The 23,645-nt window shown below is 42.1% G+C and overlaps 1 protein-coding gene across 10 annotated transcripts in view; it reads right to left on the bottom strand.

The window, feature by feature from the left end:
- The window catches only part of Cnot10 (CCR4-NOT transcription complex subunit 10), a 63,139-nt gene that overhangs the window by 30,984 nt on the left and 8,510 nt on the right, over positions 1-23,645 (bottom strand). For 4 of the 10 annotated variants that reach the window (XM_052723280.1, XM_052723271.1, XM_052723251.1 and 1 more), the window contains exons 2-9: positions 17,151-17,245; positions 16,240-16,401; positions 13,805-13,955; positions 10,236-10,378; positions 9,174-9,260; positions 8,600-8,683; positions 4,772-4,889; positions 1,008-1,157 (exon numbers count right to left, since the gene is read on the bottom strand). In XM_052723280.1, the coding sequence (XP_052579240.1) occupies positions 1,008-1,157; positions 4,772-4,889; positions 8,600-8,683; positions 9,174-9,260; positions 10,236-10,378; positions 13,805-13,955; positions 16,240-16,401; positions 17,151-17,245 (990 nt within the window). Of the gene's footprint in view, positions 1-1,007; positions 1,158-4,771; positions 4,890-8,599; positions 8,684-9,173; positions 9,261-10,235; positions 10,379-13,804; positions 13,956-16,239; positions 16,402-17,150; positions 17,246-23,645 lie in introns of those variants that run through there. The other 6 variants (XM_052723287.1, XM_052723322.1, XM_052723260.1 and 3 more) reach the window with 5 other exon arrangements.

Consider the following 23,645-nt stretch of genomic DNA (forward strand, 5'->3'; position numbering starts at 1 on the left):
TGTATTTTTCTTTTCTTCCTTTGTTTTTTTCAAGACAGGGTTTCTTTGGGTAACCCTGGTTGTCCTGGAACTCACTTTGTAGACCAGGCTGACCTTGAATTAAGAGATTTGCTTGCCTCTGCCTCCTGAGTGCTAGAATTAAAGGCATGTGTCACCATGCCCAACTCAGAATATATTTTTTCATCAATTAAATACATGCTTATGATTTTAAAAACTAGAAAATTGCTTGATTTTAAGTATTTCTGATCAAGGATTCATATAATCTGAATGTTAAATAACAAACTAGCAATGCTTTAAGGCTGTCAGATGCCACCAATCCATCACTTGGGAAGTTCTGCCAACAATTTACAATAATGTTGCCCTGACAGTCGAAAAATCTTAATGACTAATTAAAACTGATTGACATACCATGTAGGATTACTGATTCAAATCCAAACAAACTGAAGTAACTGAATTTTTTGTCTTTTTTTTTCCCATGCTTGTATGTTTTCATGTGTATACAGGTGTGTGTGGAAGCCTAAGCTTGAGGTCAAGAATCTCCCTCAGTCACTCTTGTCTTCTTTTTGCTGGCAGTCTTTCAATCAAACGGAAGCTCGCTGATAGAGCTGACTTACTAGCTAGCTTGCCCCAGGATCTCCCCTTTGCTTTCTAAGGCTGGAAGTGCAGGTGAGCTGCCAGGGGCGTACAGCATCTATGTCATTTCTGGGCTCCAGTCTGCTCCTCTTGTTTAACTGCTGAGCCATTTCCCCAGCTCTCATTTTTTGGTAATTCAAAATTTCTCTTAGCTTTCTAATATCAAGCGGCAATAATTACTAAAAGTCTCCAGAGCCAAGTCTGTCCACATTGTCTGCACCCTTGATGGGATGACTGCTACTCCTTGTATTATGACATCTTGTCTCATCTCTGAGCCCTGACTATACCCCCTACACCCAGGTCTCCTCCTCCACGCTTGCTATCTCAGTCATGTGTTTCTCAGGTAGGACACTGCAGTTCCCAGTGCCGCTTACCTGGATCAGTGCCACCTGCACTCAGCTGGGCACAGACGTTGTCATTTTCTTGCAGAGCCTTCTTAAAGTAGAAAATCCCCAAATTGTGCTTGCTCATGGCAAAATGGATGCAACCAAGATTATTCCAGAACATGCACCTCAGGCATTCACCTGAAAACAACACAAACCACTTTATCCACAGAATTTTGTTTTTGTAGTCCTTCCTATAAAAATCAGACCTAGCTGCTGTCAGCCAACTAACCTATTTGGAATGTCACTTGGTTGCTGAAGGACACAGTTCATGAGGCATGGTGTAAGTCATGAGGACTGGAGAGGGTGACACAAACACTCTTTCTGGCAGATAATATTATTTTAAAACAACCTTGCATATTTTTTTCTGACCTTATTTCTAGCAAGTGACAAAAAATAAAAAACTTACTATATAAGCCATACATCCACAGTGAAATACTGTACAAACTGCAAACAGTGAAGCAATTTAAACATGAGTAAGCTCAATGGTAGAACTGGCTTAGCATGTACAAGGTATTGAGTTGAACATATACAAGCACATGGAAACAGCTAAAATATATTAAGTGAAGAACAGTAAGGAAAATGTATGCAATAGAACAGAGTAGACAGCACTCGGGAGGCAGAGGTCAGTCTGGTCTACAAATTGAGTTCCAGGACAGCCAGGACTACAAAGAGAAACCCTGTCCCCAAAAACCCAAACAACAACAAACCAAAAGAGAACACAGCGTATACAACCCCTGTTTCATTTGAAGCTTAAGTTTCCACTCTTTATTTACTCTGTCCATCCATCATACTACTTACCACCCGAAACAGGACCCTGTGTAAGCAAGGCTGGCCTCACTTGAACTCTCTATGCAGTTGAGAGTGACCCAATTCTCTTGCCTCTACCTGCTAAAGTGTAGGGTCACAGACATGCACCAGCACACCTGGTTTGTGTGGTGGAACTAGAGATGAACCCAGGGCTTTGTGCATGACAGGTGAGCACTCTACCAGCTGAACTGCAACTCCAGCACTATTTTCATTATTTTGAGAGAGGGTCTCACACTGTGGTCCTAGTGGCCTAGAACTCACTAGGTAGCTGAAGCTGGCTTTGAACTTTGGAAATACTTCTGCCTCATCCTCCTGAGTGCAGGGATTACAAGCGTCATCTGCCACACCCAAATGGGCATTATTTCTTAGTTTATGTATTATCTCATCTGGTCTATCAGTTGCCCCTTGACTTGTATGTCAGAGAAGCCTTCTGTCTGTTTCAAATACTCATGCCCATAAATATTTGTCATTTTTTTGTGACTTGATCTTGTAATGTATGTGTATATTTGTGTTTTTAATCATAAAAACTGAATCTTTGTGTGTGTGTGTGGGGGGGGATGTCAAACTCCTTAGCTATCTCTCCAAACTCTATGGGACTAGGATTTTGGATAATGTTCAAGCAAGCCTTCTTCACCACAAAGTAGAATATTCATACCAGTCTCCTTCTGCAATTTTATTTTTACATTTTAATCCTTTACCTTGATTGATTTTCACTTTGGTATAATGACAATAACCCAGATTTAGCTTTCACTTTCACCATTGACCAAAGCTTTGTGGTGGCAGAGAAGGAGCACGTGCCTGTATCTTAGCACCTGAGAGGTAGAGGCAGTGACGTCAGAGTTCAAGGTTGTCCTTGCTTACACAGCAAGTTCAATGGTAGCCTGGTCTATGTGAGACTGGCTGTGGTGGCTCATGCCTTTAGTCTCAGTACTAGGGAGCCAGAGTTAGGTAGATCTCTGAGTTTGAGGCTGGCCAGAGCTACACAGTGAGACCCTGTCTCAAAACAAACCATGCTTTATACTCACAACACAAAATGCCAGATTATGACAAGTTGGTAACAGGATCTTCACTGCTAAATACCAAGGGTGTATGCTTTGAGTATTTTTTTGTTGTTGTTGTTGTTGTTTTTGTTTTTCAAGACTGGCTTTACTGGAACTCGCTCTGTAGATCTGCCTGCCTCTGCCTCCTGGTGCGTCACCACCATCTGGCTATGCTCTGAGTTTTAAACAAGGCGGCAGTATCCAAAGGAAAAGAAGGGGACTGGGAATTCAGTTTCATGAATCAGACTCTGGGTCTGACCACAGATAGGATGAGGAAGGCTGGCCGGGGCTGCAGAGCAAAGCCCTATCTCAAAGAAAAACCATACAAAAGAGAATAGTAAGCACACTAAAATGCTTAAACAGACTGACTCTAGGAATGACATTATGGGCAATTAAAGCTAGATTCTATCTTCCAAATATTCTTTAATAAGCGTATTTTATCAGTAGCAAAAACTAAAGTTTACATAAGGGAAACAAAGATTTCAACATTAGAAGTTGCATGGTGGTGGTGGTACACACACACCTTAGGCGAATCTCTGAATTCAAAGCCCACCTGGTCTACAAAGTGACTTCCAGGATAGCCAGGGATACACAGGGAAACCCTGTCTTGATAAAAACAAAAAAGAAACCTTCCTATCAGAGAGCCCTAACTTTGATTCAACACCCACTTCACGTCCAGCTCTTGACCTCTGCTGTTTTCTCAGAGTGTACTTGTGATTTGAGAGGTCATTTTATACCATGACAATAAAAACATTAGAAACAGGATTCAGGAGAACAGGCTAGGGATGTGGTTTAATAGGTTGGGTGCTCCCTAGCATTCACAAGCCCGTGCACATCCTCAGTCCCTAGCACCACATTAACAGGTAGTGGCACACGCCTGTACTTCTACCACTGCAGACGGAAAGGTAAGAGGATAAAAACAAAACAAAACAAGGTCATCCTTGATACACCGAGTTAAATAAGCAAGTCCAGCCAGGGTACATGAGCTACAAGACACAAAGCTAAACAAACCCAGGAGGATTAGGGGTGAGTGTTTAAAAGAATGTCCAGGCCGGGCGGTGGTGGCGCACGCCTTTAATCCCAGCACTCGGGAGGCAGAGGCAGGCGGATCTCTGAGTTCGAGGCCAGCCTGGTCTACCAAGTGAGTTCCAGGAGAGGCACAAAGCTACACAGAGAAACCCTGTCTCGAAAAACCAAAAAAAAAAAAAAAAAAAGAATGTCCAAGAGGAAACCAGAGTAGAACTGCCTTTCTCCATTCTCCAGTGAACTCAGACAGCATCCTGGGGGAAGGTCTAGCACGTCTGCAGGTAGAGGCTATGTAGTATGTATACATCTGAACAGGATCCAAAACAAAGAACACAAGCATTCGAACACACACACACATGGACCAGGAACAGGTAAGATTAAAGGAAAGCAAAGATGTGATGAGCCCTCTTTCAATGCAGAAACAAACTACAAGGCAAAATCTGAACAATTTTTTTTGCGGGAAGAAATAGGAAGACCCTGTTTTAAGACAGAGCTTTGAAAGGCAGCTTGGCTGCCCTCAAATTGGAGACTCCTCTGCTTCAGTATACCCAGTGATGGGATTAGTGTGTCACCATACCAGACTTAGAACATTTCTACTTAAAAACGAACAAAAATCACTTCAAAAAGACTGGTGTGGGGGGAGGTGCGGGGACCCCAAGCAATAAGGAGTAGACCAACTAAAACTTTACAATTTTCGCCAGGCGGTGGTGGCACACTCCTTTAATCCCAGCACTCGGGAGGCAGAGGCAGGCAGATCTCTGTGAGTTTGAGGCCAGCCTGGTCTACAGAGTGAGATCCAGGAAAGGCGCAAAGCTACACAGAGAAACCTTGTCTTGAAAAACCAAACCCAAACCAAAAACTTTATGGTTTTTTTCTTACCTGTTTTCATGAAGCCTGGATGCTCGGCAATGTTTGAACTATTTAACAGCTTCACTGCTTTCCGATAATTGCCCCTTAAGTACTCAAAATTGCTTTTAAGAAACAGGGAGGGTGCAGACTGCAAAGGAAATATAAAAGTGATTTAAAATTTGTTTTCAGTTCTTTTTTTGCATGATCGGGACTACACTGCTGTGCATGGAAGTGTTTAGGACATAAATCAATCAGCTGAATCACGTCACAGAAAACAATCTCTCAATGCTTCATGGACCTTGCTATTTAAAATACTAAAAACCTATAGGAGAGAGGTGGCTCAGTGGTTAAGAGCATTGACTGATGTTCCAGAGGAACTGGGTTCAATTCCCAGGTCATCTGGTGTCCGATGAAGGGAGGAAGGAAGGAAGGAAGGAAGGAAGGAAGGAAGGAAGGTAGGAAGGAAGGAAGGAAGGAAGGAAGGAAGGAAGGAAAGACTGACCTTGCAGAGAACAGCCTGTGAAGTGTCCACCTACAAATATTATAACACATGTGCTTAAGAACAGAGTTCAGAGTATCACCTGACTGTTTTTCATTCACTGCAGTCTCCCTGTGCCCAGCATGGTCTATGTTCAAGTGATCTTTTGCCTTAGCCTCTTAGGCAGTTGGGGATATAAGCACAGAACCCTGGGCCTGGCTTAATGGCAAGTCAATTTTATAGCACAAACTATGACTTTTGTTTTAAGGGTTATTGCAAAATTGATGATTGTGGTGGTTTGAATGAGAATGGCCCCTGTAGACTCACACATTCGAAAACTTGGTCCCCAGTTGGTGGAACCATTTGGAAAGGATTAGGAGGTGTGGCCTTGTTGAAGGGGGTGTGTCACCGGAGCCAGGCTCTGCAGTTTCAAAAGCCCCCATGCTTCACAGATAGTTCTCTGCCTCATGCTTGTGGATCAGACGTAAGCTCTCAGCTCCTGCTCCAGTGTCATGTCTGCCTAACTGCCATGTTCCCTGCCTGCCATGATGGTCACAGACTCTAACCTTCTGGAACCATGAGCCCCTAAATTAAAGGATTCATCTTGTAAGTTGCCTTTGTCATGGTGTCTCCTCACAGCAGTAGAAAGGTAACTTGGAGAGTGATCTTCCTTATTTCTTTTTGATTTTAAAAAAGATTGTGGTGGTTTGAATGAGAATGGCCCCCAAAAGCCGGACAACGGTTGGGCATGCCTTTAATCCCAGGAGAGGCAGAGGCAGGCATATCTCTGTGAGTTCTAGGACACCTAGTACTACACAAAGAAATCCTGTCTTGGGGGAAAAATATTAGCTCCCATAGGCTCATATATTTGAATACTTAGTCATCAGGGAGTGTCACTACTTGAGAGGAATTAAGAGGTGGGATCTTGTTGAGGAAGTGTGTCTGGGGGTGGCTTTGAGGTTTCAAAAGCTTGAGCCAGCCCAGTGTCTCTCTCTCCCTGCTGCCTGGGGATTCAGATGCAGAACTTGAAGCTACATCTCCAGTGCCCGTCTGCCTGTGTACCACCATTCTCCCCACCATGTTGATAATGGACTAACCCTCTGAAACCATAAGCTGGCCCCAGTTAAATGCCGTCTTTTATAGAAGTTGCTTTGAGTCATTGTGTCTCTTCACAGCAATAGACAAAGACAAGTTACTTTTTTAAAATTGATGTGTGTGGGGAGTCTGGGGTGGGGGCAGACATACTGAGTATGGATGCCTACGAAAACCAGAACAGGGTGTCGTGTCCCCTGGAGCTGGAATTATAGCTGGGATGACCTTGAACTTCTGATCCTCCTGCCTCTACCACCCAAGCGTTGGTACTGTAACTCTGAGCCACAACACCCAGGTTTTTTATTTACGTATGTACTATCGAGGGATATCTTTTTTGTTATTGTCACTTCAAGATTTCATTTTTAATTATTATATGTCTATGTGAGTGGTAGTTTGGGCACTAGAGTACAGTACTCTTTGAGGTCAGAAAAGGGCTTTAGATCCCCTGGATCTGGAGTTACAGGCAACTGTGATCTGCCTGATGTGGGTGCTGGGAACCAAACTCATGTTGCAAGAGCAGTGAGTGATCTTAACTGCTGAGTCATCTCTCTAGCCCTCGGGTTTTTTTTGGGGGGGGAGCTGAGGATTGAACCCAGGGCCTTGTGCTTGCTAGGCAAGCGCTCTACCACTGAGCTAAATCCCCAACCCTCTAGCCCTTGTTTTTAAGATGGTCTCACTGTGGCCTAGGCTGGCCCTAAAATCCTGATCCTCCTGCCTTCACTTCTAAAGTGATAGAACAGTATCCTGTTTGTGTGTGTGTGTGTGTGTGTGTTCGCGTGTGCGCGCGCGCCTGCTCTTATGAACTTAAGACTAAACCAAGGGAAGGACTGTTGTAGAATATTAAAGATACGTTACATTTGTTTATGCTGTGAAATATTTGTTTAATGATGCAAAGATGTGTTGCATTCTTTTATGTTGCATTTGTTTAACTCTACAAAGCTGTTTACTTTGCCTGCCTAAAATGCCTGATTGGTCTAATAAAGAGCTAAATGGCCAATAGTTAGGCAGGAGAGAGGGATAGGCAGGGTTGCCAGGCAGACAGAATAAATAGGAGCAGAAATCTAGGTCTGGGAGAAGGAGGAGGAGCGAGAAGAGGAGAGGAGGAGGACACCAGGGCCCAGCCGCCCAGCCAGCCTTGGAGTAAGAAGGAAAGAAAGACATATAGAATAAAGAGAGGTAAAAAGTCCAGAGGCAAAATGGAGCTAAAGAGAAATGGGATAATTTAAGTTAGAAAAGCTGGCTAGAAACAAGCCAAGCAAAGGCTGAGTATTCATAAGTAAGAATAAGTCTCCATCTATTTATTTGGGAGCTGGGTGGCAGCCCCCAAAGAATAAACAGTGAAAAAACCAACTACAAAGGACTGCACGCTAGCCAGTGCTCTTCCAATGAGCTATCCCCAACCTTTCTCATCTCTTAGGATTCAATTCACCTTTCACCTAATACCCAATAACCAGTTATTCTCCCAAGTATAAAAGGAAACTGTTACTGTATGAAAGGAAGAATGCGCAAACAGAAAGTTTTGTTTGTAGGCCCTAATCTTTCTATTCCAAAATTCTTGTTTTGGATTTCAGATCACTTTTACTAAATCTTCATGCTTAGGGGCCTCCAGAGAGTACTGATTTAGAGTACAAATACACACAGAGGTCTGGACACTGTACTTTGAAAATCTCCATCCCAGCATTTACTCACTAGCTCACAAACATTCTCTCCTTTGATGGCCTAGTTCTTTCTCTCTCTGCTCAGCCTTCTGTTGGCCCAGAGGTCTTCTGGTCACTAAGAAATCATAGTCTCAGGGATTATTCTAGGCGGAGGCACTTTCAAGCCAAGTATTCATGGCCTCGGGTACAAGCAGTAAACTGCACAAGAATTATCAATTCATTTTATTTATTTAGGTGTTTTTTGTTTTTTGTTTTCCCCTTCAAGACAGAGTTTCTCTGTGCTGAATTAAAGGTGCATGCTCCCACCACCAATTCTTAAAAACAAGATTTATTTATCTATTTGTATGTGTGTAGGTGCATGAGCCCGTGTGAAGAGGCCACAAGAGGGCAGGTGTCCCACCCCCTTCCCCTGTTCTGTTGAGACAGGCTCTCCTCCAACCTGAAGACTGTGTTTTCAGTGGCAGGCTGGAAGCCAGCAAGTCCAGAATCTTCCTGTTCCCCCTCAGAACTTGGGTTACAGACATGCGCTTTACCACTAAGCCACCCCCTCACTGAAAACTGATAGATCCTCGAAGTCTAACTACGAAAGCCAGAAAGTGGCAACCACGAGGAAAGTCCAGGAGAACTTACATTCCCAGCCGTGTTCATGACAGACTTGATTTCCCGTTTGCATGCCTTCAGGGACTTCATCTGGATGTATGCTCTGACTTTGTGCTGTCAAGGAGGAATGTAAGGGGGGGTCATTTACACATGCTCAAGTTCTGCTTCCCAGCGCAGGACATTCAATCTCCTCTGCTCACAACACAGTCAGATGCCAGCCACATGCAAATGCGACCTTTAAATTAAATATCTGTTTCCATTCTGGTTTTGTGGTGCTGGGGACAGAATCTAAGGTGTCATGCGTTGTAGGCAATCATTCTACTCCTGAGCAAAAAACCTACAAATCCAAATCTGCATAATTTATCTTATCTGCATAATTTTAAAATTCCATATATTGACTTACCATGCATTCTAGGTTATTTCAAAGTTCTATACAGTAACTTAAAGAAGTTATATTGTATGTATCTCAAGCAAAATGTATTTAGAGGGAAAACTGTACTTCTAAACTACAAGCCTTCCAAGCTGATAAACATACTGCCTTGAGTTAGTGTTTGTGCGCCTCTCACACTGCTCAGTGCACGCCCACCCTTTGAATATACACTACCTGGTGTATCTTGGATTTTGCAGCCTCTATTAGAGCTCCACTCTCAGCTTTAGGATTAGATCCATCTTTGTTGCTATTATTGCCAGTCTGTACAATAGTGAAACAGAGTTGATCAAAGAGTTATCATCATAACTGATTTCCAAGTGAGCTAAGTACAAAGTGCTCAAATCAAGTGCCCAGAGGCCATTTTCAAATCGAACCTGCTGCAGAGTCCACTCCCAGGGACTGAGGGCCAGTGTGGCATTCCTAACAGGAAACTCACAGATGAGCATAACCATGGATCCACTTTTAAATCATGGGTGCCACTCAGACAATCTCTCTCTAAAACCCAAGACTTCTTACACCTTTCTCTTCTAACACCCTTCTCTGCTATAAACACTGCCAGCACCACTGACCCCTAACTTCCCAAGGAAACACTGTCTCCCACCTTCCTTATGCTCGGACCCACTTGCACTCTAGTGAGCTCACCCTGGCAGCTCTCCACACGTCTTAGACACTGCTCATGTGAGTACCACGGTGATTCAGCCCCTTTGTGCTGTTTTCTCCCCACGACAGTTACTTACTCCAGCCCTCCCTTTCTGACTATCAGACTGAATATTCCAATCAGACACTCAATTCCTGGAGACTTCTCTAATTTTCTTCCTTCCTACTCATGAGCTCACTGTACTCCATCCATCCCTTCCCTGCAGAGGGCCCTGAAGACAAGGACTGCAGTGTTCCTACTGTCAGATTAGAACCTACCACACATATACACATCTACCAAACTAAGATCTACTTCACCAAATACAAGTATCAAATATGAAAATGAAATATTAATGCAACAAAGTTTAGGGAGAATGCTAAGAGCATTAGGCTGCAATCTCTTAATACACGTGTTGGGGTTGAAAATGTAAACTATGCAGATGTTAGTAAATGAAGTTTTTAAAAGGCAGTTTACAAGGTTGGACAGATAGTACAGTTTCTGTGAATCACACCTCCATAAAGCTGCTAGGACACTCACTATCTCACACGACAGACATGGGTCACACTTTCTAAGCTTCGGTCCGACGCCTGGGAACTCACCTCGTTCTTCCCATTTTTGTTGCTGCTGCCCTGTGAAATCATTTTTTCTAGGACAGCAAGAAGATGCAGAGCTTTCTCAGCTTGGTGGGTTAATATATACAAGTCTACAAGCAGAAAGCACACTGCTTGGGCAAACTTTTCTTCTGGCAAAACAAACACACAAACAGGAAAAGTTATAATCCAAGGCTGAGCATATACCTCTGCTTACTCTTAAACAGGACACAGCTCTGCAAAACAACGCACATCTTCACTCCAATTATGGATGTCACTAAAGCCATGAAAGAAAGCAGCATGCTATCCCAGAACTGCCATTGTTCTATTGGGGTCTCCAGGCCTCTTTCAGGGAGTCAGTGACCGAGCATTCTTTGGACAGTCTTTATAAAGCCAGCCACACAGTGGGAAGAAGCCTCAATTCCAGCACTTGCTTTATTACTTACGAATACACAGTGACTTCTGCATATCACTTAACTTCCAATTTGTATTTATTTTAGTGTGACCGTGCATGCATGCGTGCATACATACTTACATGTGTTTGTGTGTATGTGCATTTCTCCAGGCACATGTGTACCACAGAGTATGCATGGAGGGTCAGAGGCTTTGCTTGATTACTGCATCTAAAAGTCTCTATTTCATCAGCCTCTACCCTTTTACCTGATTTTAGTACTACTCCACAGCATTCAACTACCTTATAAGTCTGTGTTACACCTTCTCCAATAAGAGTGATAAGGGTAACAGTTTCCTCTGTTTAGCTCACTGTAATACCCCCACACTCCAAAGCTATTTGTCTGTGTACTCAATAAATGTGCTATATGAAGAGCTCCAACTTGGATGGATACTCTAGAAGTACAACTATAAAGATGGCAGAAAGCTAAGTGTGTGGGGGAGAGGAGAGAAGACAGCCAGGAAACAGCATTTATTTAAGGGCAGTGACTGTCCTCTGGAGAACACCCCAGTGGGGAGGTACTTTGTCCAGATCTACAGAATGTACACCAGGAGTAAATCCTAATGTAAGCTACGGACTCTGTGGGACTGTGGTATGTCAGTGTGGCTCACCCAAAGTAACAAGCACACTGATCCTTACCAGTGAGGGGCAGCCATTATGGGGAGTATGAATGTTGATGAGGAGGGCAATAGGAAATAACGGTATTTTCCTCTCTATTTTGCTATGAACCCAAAACTGCTCAGAATAAAATCAAAACCCAACTAGTACAAAGCAAAACCTGAACTGCACACGGTGGTGCACACCTTTCATCCCAGCACTCAGGAGAGGCAGGCAGATCTCTGAGTTCCAGGCCAGGCTGGTCCACATAGCAAGTTCCAGGACAGCCAGAGCTACACAGTGAGATCCTGTCTCAAAAAATAAAGTAAGGGGCTAGAGAGGTGGCTCAAAGGTTAAGAAAGCTTGCTGCTCTTCTAGAGGACCAAGTTCCTAGTACCCACATCAGGCAGCTTACAACTGCCTGTAACTCCAGCTCAAGGGAACCCAACACCTGACTTCCGGGAATCTGTACCCATGTGCACACCCCTCCCCCAGACACACCCCCAACACATATAATTTTAAAAAATACTTAAAATATAAATAAACAGAAACTTTTAAATAGAAAATTTAAAGTACCCACAGTAATTCTCACAAAACTAAATCAATCCAAATGACTTACACTGAATTTTATATTCTCTTAGTCACAGTAGAGATTAACAGCATTTTGTGAACTGTTGGCAGAGTTCAGAAAAGCACCGCCAATGCTTTCTAGCACACAGTGGGGACCAACCAATTCTAACATGTAGCTTCATGGAGGGACTTCATCCCTGTCACACATCCCTACCACCGCCTCGCTCCTGGCCAGCCTACCAGTCACCGAACCATCAGAACTGAGAGACAGGTGAACTCAAAATGGTTCCCTAGAGTCAGTTATCAACTGCTCAACAAATTGTCAAAGGGTCCCTACAGATCCTCTTCCCAAGGGCCACAGGCATAACCACACTCCACCACTTGCTGTACCACCACGAGACCACCGGAGTTTGGACGTCTCCTTAACGGACTGATCTAACAGAAAGAGGAGACTCCTTGTGGACTGGAGAGCACTGGTGCTCTCTAATCACACACCAGCCCATTGTTCATTTGCTGGCTCCTTCCTGTCCCTCAGCCCCCGCCTTTCCCAGTTCTTAAGTCAGCATCAGAATGCAAACACAAACCCATATTAGCTCTCTCTGCATGCAGAAATTTCAGCAGGGCAACAGAGAAATAAAATACTACCCTGTCCTCTAATATTCCAAAATGGTCTTTTAAAAATGTTTACTTTAGCCGGGAGGTGGTGGCGCACACCTTTAATCCCAGCAATCGGGAGGCAGAGGCAGGCGGATCTCTGTGAGTTCGAGGCCAGCCTGGACTACCAAGTGAGTTCCAGGAAAGGCTCAAAGCTACACAGAGAAACCCTGTCTCGAAAAAAAAAAAAAATGTTTACTTTATGCACATAAGTGTTTTGTCTGTGTGTATATATGTGTATGCCTGGTGCACGCTAAGGCCAAATGTAGGGCTAGGAACCAAAAGCAGATTCCCTACAAGAGCAGCAAGTACTCCAAAACACTGAGCCATCTCTCCAACCCTCCCAATCTTTTTTATGTACATTAAGGGAAAAAGGGCTCCAGGTCATTAAGGGAGTATTTAATAGCAAAGAAAAGACAAACGTCTTTCTACTATCCAACAGTTCACTCCTTTTCTCTCTCTCTTCCCATCTTCCTTCCTTTTTGATAGGGTCTCATGAAACCCAGGCTGGCCTCAAACCCAGTGTGTGTCAGAGTATGACCCTGAACAACTGGCTCACCGGATGCTAGGATTACAGGCATGTGACAGCATGTGGGGCACCTTTAAAACTCAGGTGAGAAGGAGTGCAAAAAGAAACTGGACTTCTCTAAATGTCATAGAAGTTTTATCTAGTCTAAGATCAAATTTAGAAAGGTTGAAACAGCTTTATTTTTGGTCATTTTATATGTATGTACTCAGGTATGCAGGTGAATGTGTGGAGGACAGAGGAATCTGGGAGGTTGCTCCTGAGTACCTGTTCATGTCAGTTGTTTTACATGTATGTCTGTGCACCATGTGCATGCCTGATGCCTGAGGAGGCCAGAAGAGGGCAGCAGATCTTCTGAGAGCGTCAGATGACTATGAGCAGATATGTGGGTGCTGGGAATTGAACTTGTCCTAGGAGAACAGCCAATGCTCTTAACTACTAGGCCATCTCTCCAGGTTGACTCTAGTTTTCTGAGACAGGTATCTCAATAGCTTAGAGCGTGTTAGCAGGCCAGGCTATCTAGCCAGCAAACTCACGGGATTCACCTGTGTCTGCTTCCCTAGCACTGTATTACAAGCATACACTACTATGCTCAGCTGCTTTTATGTGCATTCTAGGCATTGAACTCAGGTCCTTACATTTGCAAGGCAAGCACTCTACTGACCCAGCTAGTCCCTTTAAATGCTGACATACAGCTCTAATTTAGGTCATCTAGATAAAAACACTAGAGAATTTTCCAAGTAAGAGAGGACGAGATTTCTGGCTCAACAGATAACATACCGAAAGGTTCTATGAATTGATAAAGTTTTTCACCAACAGATATGGCCTCTGTATACTGCCGCAGATGATAAAGAATGACTGCTTGATTATAATACAACATGCTGTTTTCAACATCATCTAATCCATCCATTTCTTCAACAGCTGAGTGAACCTACAAAACAATCCAGGCAGAATGTGCTCTAACAACAGTAAGAAAACAAACTGCAAGTGAAAGACTTCAGCTGGATGTGAGGCACACCCCTGTAATCTCAGCTTTGTAGGTGCTGAGATTACAGGGGTGATCTCAAGGTCAGCCAAGGCAAGACAGTGAGTTCCAGGCTAATCTTTTAAATAGCTGTGAATGCAGATATGTGCTACCATGCCCAGATCCAACACATCTTCTTATGTTCCTATATTTTAATAGTACCTTCACCAGACTGGTGGCACACACCCCTAATCCCAACACTGGGAGGGAGGGACAGGCAGATCCCTGAGTTCAAGGCCAGCCTGGTCTACAGAGCAAGTTCCAGGATAGCCAGGGCTACACAGAGAAACCCTGTCTCAAAAACAAAATAGAAAACAACAAAAAATAGTCCTGTCAGGTTCTTTTAAATAAAAAAAAAATTTTTTTTATTTACTTATATTTTATGTATGAGTGCTCTGCATATATACCTGCATGCCAGAAGAGGGCATCAGGTCCTATTAAGATGGTTGTGAACTACCATGTGGTTGCTGAGAATTGAACTCAGGGCCTCTGGAAGAGCAGAAAGAGCTCTTAACCACTGAGCCATCTGTCCAGCCCAAGAACCTTCAGGTCTTTTGAAGAACAGCCAGTGCTCTTAACCTCTGAGCCATCTCTCCAGCCCAGTACCTTCAGGTTTTAATTAGTTCCAAATACTAGAAATTATTTCATCTGTTTCATTCACATTAAAATTCTGTTAAACAAAACATTTTGAGTCTGACTTACATAGCATGTTCCAGGCCAGCCAAAGCTACATAGTGAGAATGCAGAAATTCATCTTATAAATAAGGGAAATCAGAATCTTAATTAGGTTGTCCAAGACCAAGGGAGTATATTTAAGGGTTTAGTCCCATAGTAAAAAAGAACAGATGTTGCGAGCCACCATGTAGGTGTGGGGTCTTCTGCAAGAGCAGTGAGTGCTCTGAATGCTTAGCCAGCCCATCTTTCCATTTTTCAGAATAAGATTTCTGAGATGTGTCTCATTCTATAGCCCAGGAGGACCCAAACACACAGTAATCCTCCTGCCTATTTTAACAAGTGTAGGGGTTATAGATTAGGTTTGTATTTTATTATCATTGCTTTTCTGTTTGTTTGGAACAGGGTCTCACTATATGGCCTCAGCTGTCCTCAGAGCACTGCCTCCTGAGTGCTGGGGTTAAAGGTGTGCACATACCTGGCTTACTTGTTTTCTTAAGACAGGGTCTCCTGTAGCCCTGGCTTGGCCTAGAACTCATTTTGTAAGCCAGGCTGCCTGAATCTCTTTACATTTCAGAACAAATCTCTAATTACTATTAACACACATAACTAAAATTCTAGTCACATTAAAACTAACATTTCTTTACCATCATAAAAATGAAAACAAATTATCATATAACGTTATAAGATTAATTCTGATTAACATTTCCCCAAATCACGCAGTGGTTTAGTCTACATGGATGTAACAACCTTGGTATGGCTGATGGCATGGAACCTAAAGCTTCACAGAACACAGTGGTTCATAACCAGACTCAGTCACCGAGACGGTTGAGCCTGATGCGGCAGGGGAGTTCACACTGTGGAAAAGAGCCTGGCTGACCAGCAGCTCAAGGGAGCTCTTCTTGATTTCCCCAGCCACTATCTTCAGATTAAAAGGTGTCTTAAACAGAGAAAGCTCCATTTCCAAAGAAAGGCAACTCTTTCGTAGTATTAGTTTAGTTTATTTTCAAATTTCTGTTGTGTGTTCATGTGTGTGAAGCTCCTGTGAAAGCTAGAGGCTGACATAACATATCTTCCTCTATTTTTTTTTTTTTTTTTTTTTTTTCTTCGAGACAGGGTTTCTCTGTGTAGCTTTGCGCCTTTCCTGGGACTCACTTGGTAGCCCAGGCTGGCCTCGAACTCACAGAGATCCGCCTGGCTCTGCCTCCCGAGTGCTGGGATTAAAGGCGTGCGCCACCACCGCCCGGCATATCTTCCTCTATTGCTCTCCATCTTTTTCTGGAGACAGGGCTTCTCACTGGCCTTGGGCTTACTAAAAAGGCTCGGCTGGCTGATCAATGACTCCCCAGTGTTGGGACTGGAACAATAATTAAATCAAACAAAACTAATAGCAACAAAGGATTCAGAGAAATAGAAATTCTGTCTTTAATATCAGACAAGCAATCACATTTATTTTCCTTAACTATTTGTATTTCACAAATTAACACAACAAATTTTTACAATTAAATTCTTTTATCACCTGATTCTTCAGCTGGTTAAGTGTTTGCCTCAAATTATCTGTTGTTGTTTGATTATTTTTAAAAAATTCAGCTACTGCTGTATTCAAAATTATTTTGTAATCATCTTTGTTTATATCTTGGAGACAGGCAAGGTGTTGCAGACAGGCATCATAATTTCCAGACTAAAAAGAAAAGACAAACAAAACCACACATATATACACAAAATTCCATGTCAGCTTTAAGAACAATACAGCTTTTCTTTCCAAATCCGTTTCCCTCCTCTTACTTACGTTTTAAAGTGAGAGTCCCTTAGTATTCTAAGTGAAAGCTCTAGGTAGAGCACAGATAGGCATGTCAGTGAACACTGTCATGTTTTCTAAGACTCTCACATCAGCAGGTAGAGCCATAACACACACATGCAGACATGATAGATAATGTGCACATACTGCTGGCGGGGGAGGGATAGGAGAGGCTAGCCAATCAAGGGAATGTAACTAGTCCAAAGGTCAGATCCTAGTAAATATACTTGGAATGCAAATCAAATCCTTCTGTCTAATACATATTTCCCATGTATGTACATGCATATCATAAGGTTTTTTCATATTGTTTAATGTCAGAAACGTTGTAATTCTGACAACAAATACTTGGTGTTCCGCTTTAAAGTACATTCAAGACAAGAAATGAACAAAGTGGGGAAAGGGAAAGACTGACCCACACATTTACCAACCTAAATGTAAACGACTCAAACAGCACTGGAGTTAAAACATGTTTGTGAAAACAAAAATCTGGGGGTGGCTCAAAGTACTTCCAATCTTTTCACCATGTTTACAATAAAATGTAACCTATTTCTCCCTCAAGTTAATTCCTGAATTATGACAGAATAGAATTTATAAAATTCAAATGTGTTTTGAAGAGAGAAACCATTTCTTACTGTGAAGGCCTGGAAAGCGCTGGTGGACAGCTCCTTCTCCTGGTCGGTGACCCCGGACGACTGGCCTGTCCCTTCATGTTTCTCAGCTCCCTGATCTGCAAACACAAAGTTTCTTTAAAAATGGAAGTTGGGGCTGGCAAGAGAAAATACTGTTTGCACGTAAGCCTGACAACCCGAGTCCAAACCCCAAATCTTAAAGGGTGGAGAGAACTAAGTTATCCTGACCTCCACATGGGTTTGACAGCTCATCACATGTCCACACACGCACAAGAAATGAAGCTGGGTGGAGTTGGTGAGAACATGGAGATTAAGAGCTTGGAGCAGGGACACCTTAATCCCAGCACTCTTTAATCCCAGCCGTCTCCGTGGGACGCGACCAGAACGAACACGAACATTCTGCCCGAGGCCAACCCAGGGCCCAGCTGCCAATCCTGCAAAACCCAACAACTTGGAGGTGCTGGTGAGATTGCCCTACTAAACAACCTGCTCAGCTGAGTTCGATTCAGGAGAGGATTCAGAATCCTATAGTCTGCAGTCTGAGGAAACAAGATCAGCTGAGGAGTTGACAAATGAGCAAAAAGCGATCTGAGAACACAAGAGAAGGAGCCGCCCAGCCACTGAACCAGATCACCAGAATCATAAGCCCATCCTACACCAAATGGGAACAGGTAAGGCCCCATCTCTGGTCCGGCAGACCAGGTCTCTAGCCCCTAAACCCCAGCCATCGGAGCCCCAGGGACCAGACAGCTTCCTTTCCCTGATCCCTCACCAAAATAAAAACCCAGCCCCTGCGAACCCAACAACCACTGGAGCCATAAGCCCACCCTGCACCAATTGGGAACAACTGCTCCCTGAGACACAGAGCCCAACAGCACCGATTCAACCAAGAACTCCTAGTGGACCAAGACTAACAATTAGAACAAGAGAGGCACCTTCAGACACAGACACTGCCTGCACCAAGCAGAGGAAGAGATGAGTGGATGCCAGTGCAAAAATACAGGCAACAACATAAAGACCTATATGACAACATCAGAACCTTGCGATTCTATACCTGCAAGACCTGAACACACCAAGGCAGAAGCAGCAGAAGAAATCAATCCTAAAAATGACTTTAAGAAGATGATAGAGGCCCTTAAAGAGGAAATGAAAAACTCCCTTAAAGAGGAAATAAAAAATTCTCTTAAAGAAATGGAAGAAAAAACAAACAAAAAATTGGAAGAAATCAAAGAAAGTCAAGAAAAAGTAATTAAACAGATGAAGGAAACAGTTCAAGATTTGAAAATTGAAATCGAGACAATAAAGAAGACACAAACTGAGGGAATGCTGGGAATAGAAATTCTGACTAAACGAACAGGAACTTCAGATGCAAGCATAATCAACCGAATGCAAGAGATGGAACAGAGAATCTCTGACGTTGAAGACACAATAGAGAAAATAGATTCGTCAGTCAAAGAAAACACTAAAGCCAAAAAAGTCAGACGAAGTAAACAAAACATTCCATGATAAAACAAGATTTAAACAATACCTATCCACAAATCCAGCCCTACAGAAAGCACTAGAAGGAAAAATCCATCCTAAGGAAGTTAAACACACCCATGAAAACTCAGGCAATAGATAATATCACACCAACAAATACCAAGAAGGGAAACACAACACTACCACAAAAAAAAAAAAATAATAACAGGAATTAACAATCACTGGTCATTAATATCCATTAATATCAATGGTCTCAACTCACCTATAAAAAGACATAGGCTAACAGAATGGATACGAAAACAGCATCCATCCTTCTGCTGCATACAAGAAACACACCTAAACTTCAAAGACAGACACTACCTCAGAGTAAAGGGCTGGGAAAAGGCTTTCCAATCAAATGGATTTAAGAAGCAAGCTGGTGTAGCTATCCTAATATCTAATAAAATAGACTTCAAACTAAAGTCAATCGAAAGAGCGGGAAGGACATTAAATATTTATCACAGGGAAAATCCACCAAGATGAAGTCTTGATTCTGAACATTTATGCCCCAAATACAAAGACACCCACATTTATAAAAGAAACATTACTAAAGCTTAAATCACACATCAAACCCCACACACTAGTAGTGGGAGATTTCAACACACCACTCTCACCAAAGGACAGATCTACCAGACTGAAACTTAACACAGAAATAAAGGACCTAACAGATGTTATAACTCAAATGGACTTAATAGATATCTACAGAACATTCCACCCTAACACAAAAGAATATACCTTCTTCTCGGCACCCCATGGAACCTTCTCAAAAATTGACCACATGCTCACAAAGCAAATTTCAACAGATACAAAAACATTGGAATAACCTTCTGTATCTTATTGGACTACCATGCCTTAAAGTTAGATTTCAACAACAACAAAAACTATAGAAAGCCTACAATCTCATAGAAACTAAATAATGACCACCTGAAGCACCAATGGGTCAGGGAAGAAATAAAGAAATTAAAGATTTCCTAGAATTCAATGAAAATGAAAGTACAACATACCCAAACTTATGGGACACTATGAAAGCAGTGCTAAGAGGAAAATTCATAGCACTAAGTACACACATAAAGAAGTTGGAGAAATCTCATATCAATGACTTAACGGCACAACTGAAAACTCTAGAACAAAAAGAAACAAACTCACCCAGGAGGAATAGACGCCAGGAAATAATCAAATTGAGGGCTGAAATCAATGAAACAGAAACTAAGAGAACAATACAAAGAATCAATGAAACAAAGAGTTGGTTCTTGGAAAAAATTAACAAGATAGACAAACCCCTAGCCAAATTAACCAAAAGGCAAAGAGAGAGCACCCAAATTAACAAAATCAGAAATGAAAAGGTAGATATAACAACAGACAACGAGGAAATCCAGAGAATCATCAGGCATACTTCAAAAATCTGTACTCCACAAAATTGAAAAATCTGGAAGAAATGGACAATTTTCTGGAAAGATACCACATACCAAAGTTAAATCAAGACCAGATAAACTATTTAAATAGACCAATAACCCCTAAAGAAATAGAAACAGTCATTAAAAGTCTCCCAATCAAAAAAAGCCCAGGACCAGATGGTTTCAGAATTCTTCCAGATTTTCAAAGTTAAGCTAATTCCAATACTCTTCAAATTGTTCCACACAATAGAAACAGAATGAACATTACCAAACTCTTTTATGAGGCTACAGTTACCCTGATACCCAAACCACACAAAGAGGCAACAAAGAAAGAGAATTACAGACCAACCTCCCTCATGAACATTGATGCAAAAATACTCAACAAAATATTGGCAAACCAAATCCAAGAACACATTAAAAAAATTATCCACCATTACCAAGTAGGTTTCATCCCAGGGATGCAAGGATGGTTCAACATACGAAAATCTGTCAATGTAATACACCATATAAACAAACTCAAAGAAAAAAACCACATGATCATCTCATTAGATGCTGAAAAAGCCTTTGACAAACTCCAACACCCCTTCATGATAAAGGTCTTAGAGAGATCAGGAATACAAGGAACATACCTAAACATAATAAAGGCAATTTACAGCAAGCCAATAGTCACCATCAAATTAAACGGAGAGAAACTCAAAGCAATACCACTAAAATCAGGAACAAGACAAGGCTTGTTCTCCCCATATTTATTCAATATAGTACTTGAAGTTCTAGCTAGAGCAGTAAGACAACAAAAGAAGATCAAGGAGATACAAATTGGAAAGGAAGAAGTCAAGCTTTCACTATTTGCAGATGATATGATAGTATACATAAGTGACCCCAAAAATTCTACCAGGGAACTCCTACAGCTGATAAACTCCTTCAGTAAAGTGGCAGGATATAAGGTCAACTCAAAAAAAATCAGTAGCCCTCCTATACACAAATGATAAAAGAGCTGAGAAAGAAGTCAGAGAAACATCACCCTTTACAATAGCCACAAACAATATAAAACACTTGGGATAACACTAACTAAACAAGTGAAGGACCTGTTTGATAAGAACTTTAAATCTCTAAAGAAAGAAATTGAAGAAGATATCAGAAAATGGAAGGATCTCCCATGCTCATGGATAGGCAGGATTAACATAGTAAAAATGGCAATCTTACCAAAAGCAATCTACAGATTCAATGCAATCCCCATCAAAATCCCAACACAATTCTTCACAGACTTGGAAAGAACAATACTCAACTTCATATGGAAAAACAAAAAACCCAGGATAGCTAAAAGAATCCTGTACAATAAAGCAACCTCTGGAGGCATCACCACCCCTGACCTCAAGCTCTATTATAGAGCTATAGTAATAAAAACAGCTTGGTACTGGCATAAAAACCGACATACAGACCAATGGAATTGAATTGAAGACCCTGACATTAATCCACACACATATGAACATCTGATTTTTGACAAAGAAGCCAAAACTATACAACGGAAAAAAGAAAGTATCTTCAACAAATGGTGCTGGCATAACTGGATGTCAATATGTAAAAGATTACAAATAGATCCATGCTGTGGGATGGTCTGTATGTCAAATGTGTTGCTGATTGGTCAATGAATAAATCACTGATTGGTCAGTGGCCAGGCAGGAAGTATAGGCGGGACTAAGAGAGAGGAGAATTGAGAGAACAGAAAGCTGGGTGAGAGAGACAGTGCCAGCCGCCATGATGACAAGTCACATGTGAAGATGCCGGTAAGCGACAAGCCATGTGGCAAGGTATAGATTAATGGAAATGGATTAATTTAAGCTGTAAGAACAGTTAGCAAGAAGCCTGCCACGGCCATACAGTTTGTAACCAATATAAGTCTCTGTGTTTACTTGGTCGGGTCTGAGCGTCTGTGGGACTGGCAGGTGAGAGAGATTTGTCTTGACTGTGGTCCAGGCAGGAAAACACAAGCTACAGATCCATATCTGTCACCATGCACAAAACTCAAGTCCAAGTGCATCAAAGACCTCAACATAAATCCAGTTACACTGAACTTGATAGAAGAGAAAGTAGGAAGTACTCTTGAATGCATTGGCACCGGAGATCACTTCCTAAATATAACACCAGTTGTACAGACACTGAGAGCAACAATTAATAAATGGGATCTCTTGAAACTAAGAAGCTTTTGTAGGGCAAAAGACACAGTCAAAAGACAAAAAGACAGCCTACAGAATGGGAAAAGACCTTCACCAACCCCACATCTGACAAGGGACTGAGCTCCAAAGTATATAAAGAACTCAAGAAACTAGACATAAAAATACTGAACAATCCAATTAAAAAATGGGCTAAAGAGCTAAACAGAATTCTCAAAAGAAGAATCTAAAATGGCTGAAAGACATTTAAGGAAATGCTCAACATCCTTAGTCATCAGAGAAATGCAAATCAAAACGACTCTGAGATACCACCTTACACCTGTCAGAATGGCTATGATCAAAAACACTGATGACAGTCTATGTTGGAGAGGATGCGGAGCAAAGGGAACACTCCTCCACTGTTGGTGGGAGTGCAGACTTGTAAAACCACTGTGGAAATCAGTATGGTGGTTTCTCAGAAAATTGGGAATCAATCTACCTCAAGATCGAGCCATACCACTCTTCGGCATATACCCAAGGAATGCTCAATCATACCACAAAGATACATGCTCAACTATGTTCATAGCAGCATTATTTGTAATAGCCAGAACCTGGAAACAACCTAGATGCCCATCAACTGAAGAATGGATTAGGAAAATGTGGTACATATACACAATGGAGTACTACTCAGCAGAGAAAAACAATGACAGCATGAAATTTGAAGGCAAATGGATAGAACTAGAAAATATTATCCTGAATGAGGTAACCCAAACCCAAAAGGACAAACATGGTATGTACTCACTCATAAGTGGATACTAGATATAAAGCAAAAACAATCAGACTGCAACCCACAGAACCAGGGAGGCTACATAGCAGGGGGGACCCTAGGATGACTGTGGCTTATAATAAGTTTTGGTTTTACTTAATCACTGGGCAAGCTTCAGTGAAACATTTCACTATTAGGATAAGAATTTGTACTATATCAAGCTGATGATAGAAAAAATTAAATAAAATAAAATCTTAGCCGGGTGGCGGCGGTGGTGGTGGCACACACCTTTAATCCCAGCACTTGGGAGGCAGAGGCAGGCGGATCTCTGTGAGTTCAAGGCCAGCCTGGTCTACAGAACGAGTTCCAGGACAGCCAAAGCTGTTATACAGAGATACCCTGTCTCAAATAAAACAAACAAGAGTGAACGTCTCAAACCTAGCTTTGTATTCTATGTCTGTGGATTGGAATGCCACTGTCTGCCTGTCACTTGTCTTGCATGAACCTGGAGCACTCTGCCCTATAAGTTTTGATCCCAGGCCTCAGCATACTTCTCTCTAGCTCTCACCTTGTATTAGCACTGTCAAATGTGACATTTGGGAGAAGCTTGTGGAACCTTTGGCCTGTAGTTCTGTTGCAGGCACCATGTTCCTGCTTCATAACCAAAACA

This window comes from Peromyscus californicus, unplaced genomic scaffold, assembly GCF_007827085.1.
Source record: "Peromyscus californicus insignis strain IS unplaced genomic scaffold, ASM782708v3 Scaffold_11__1_contigs__length_118956290, whole genome shotgun sequence".
NCBI classification, from domain to species: Eukaryota; Metazoa; Chordata; class Mammalia; order Rodentia; family Cricetidae; genus Peromyscus; species Peromyscus californicus.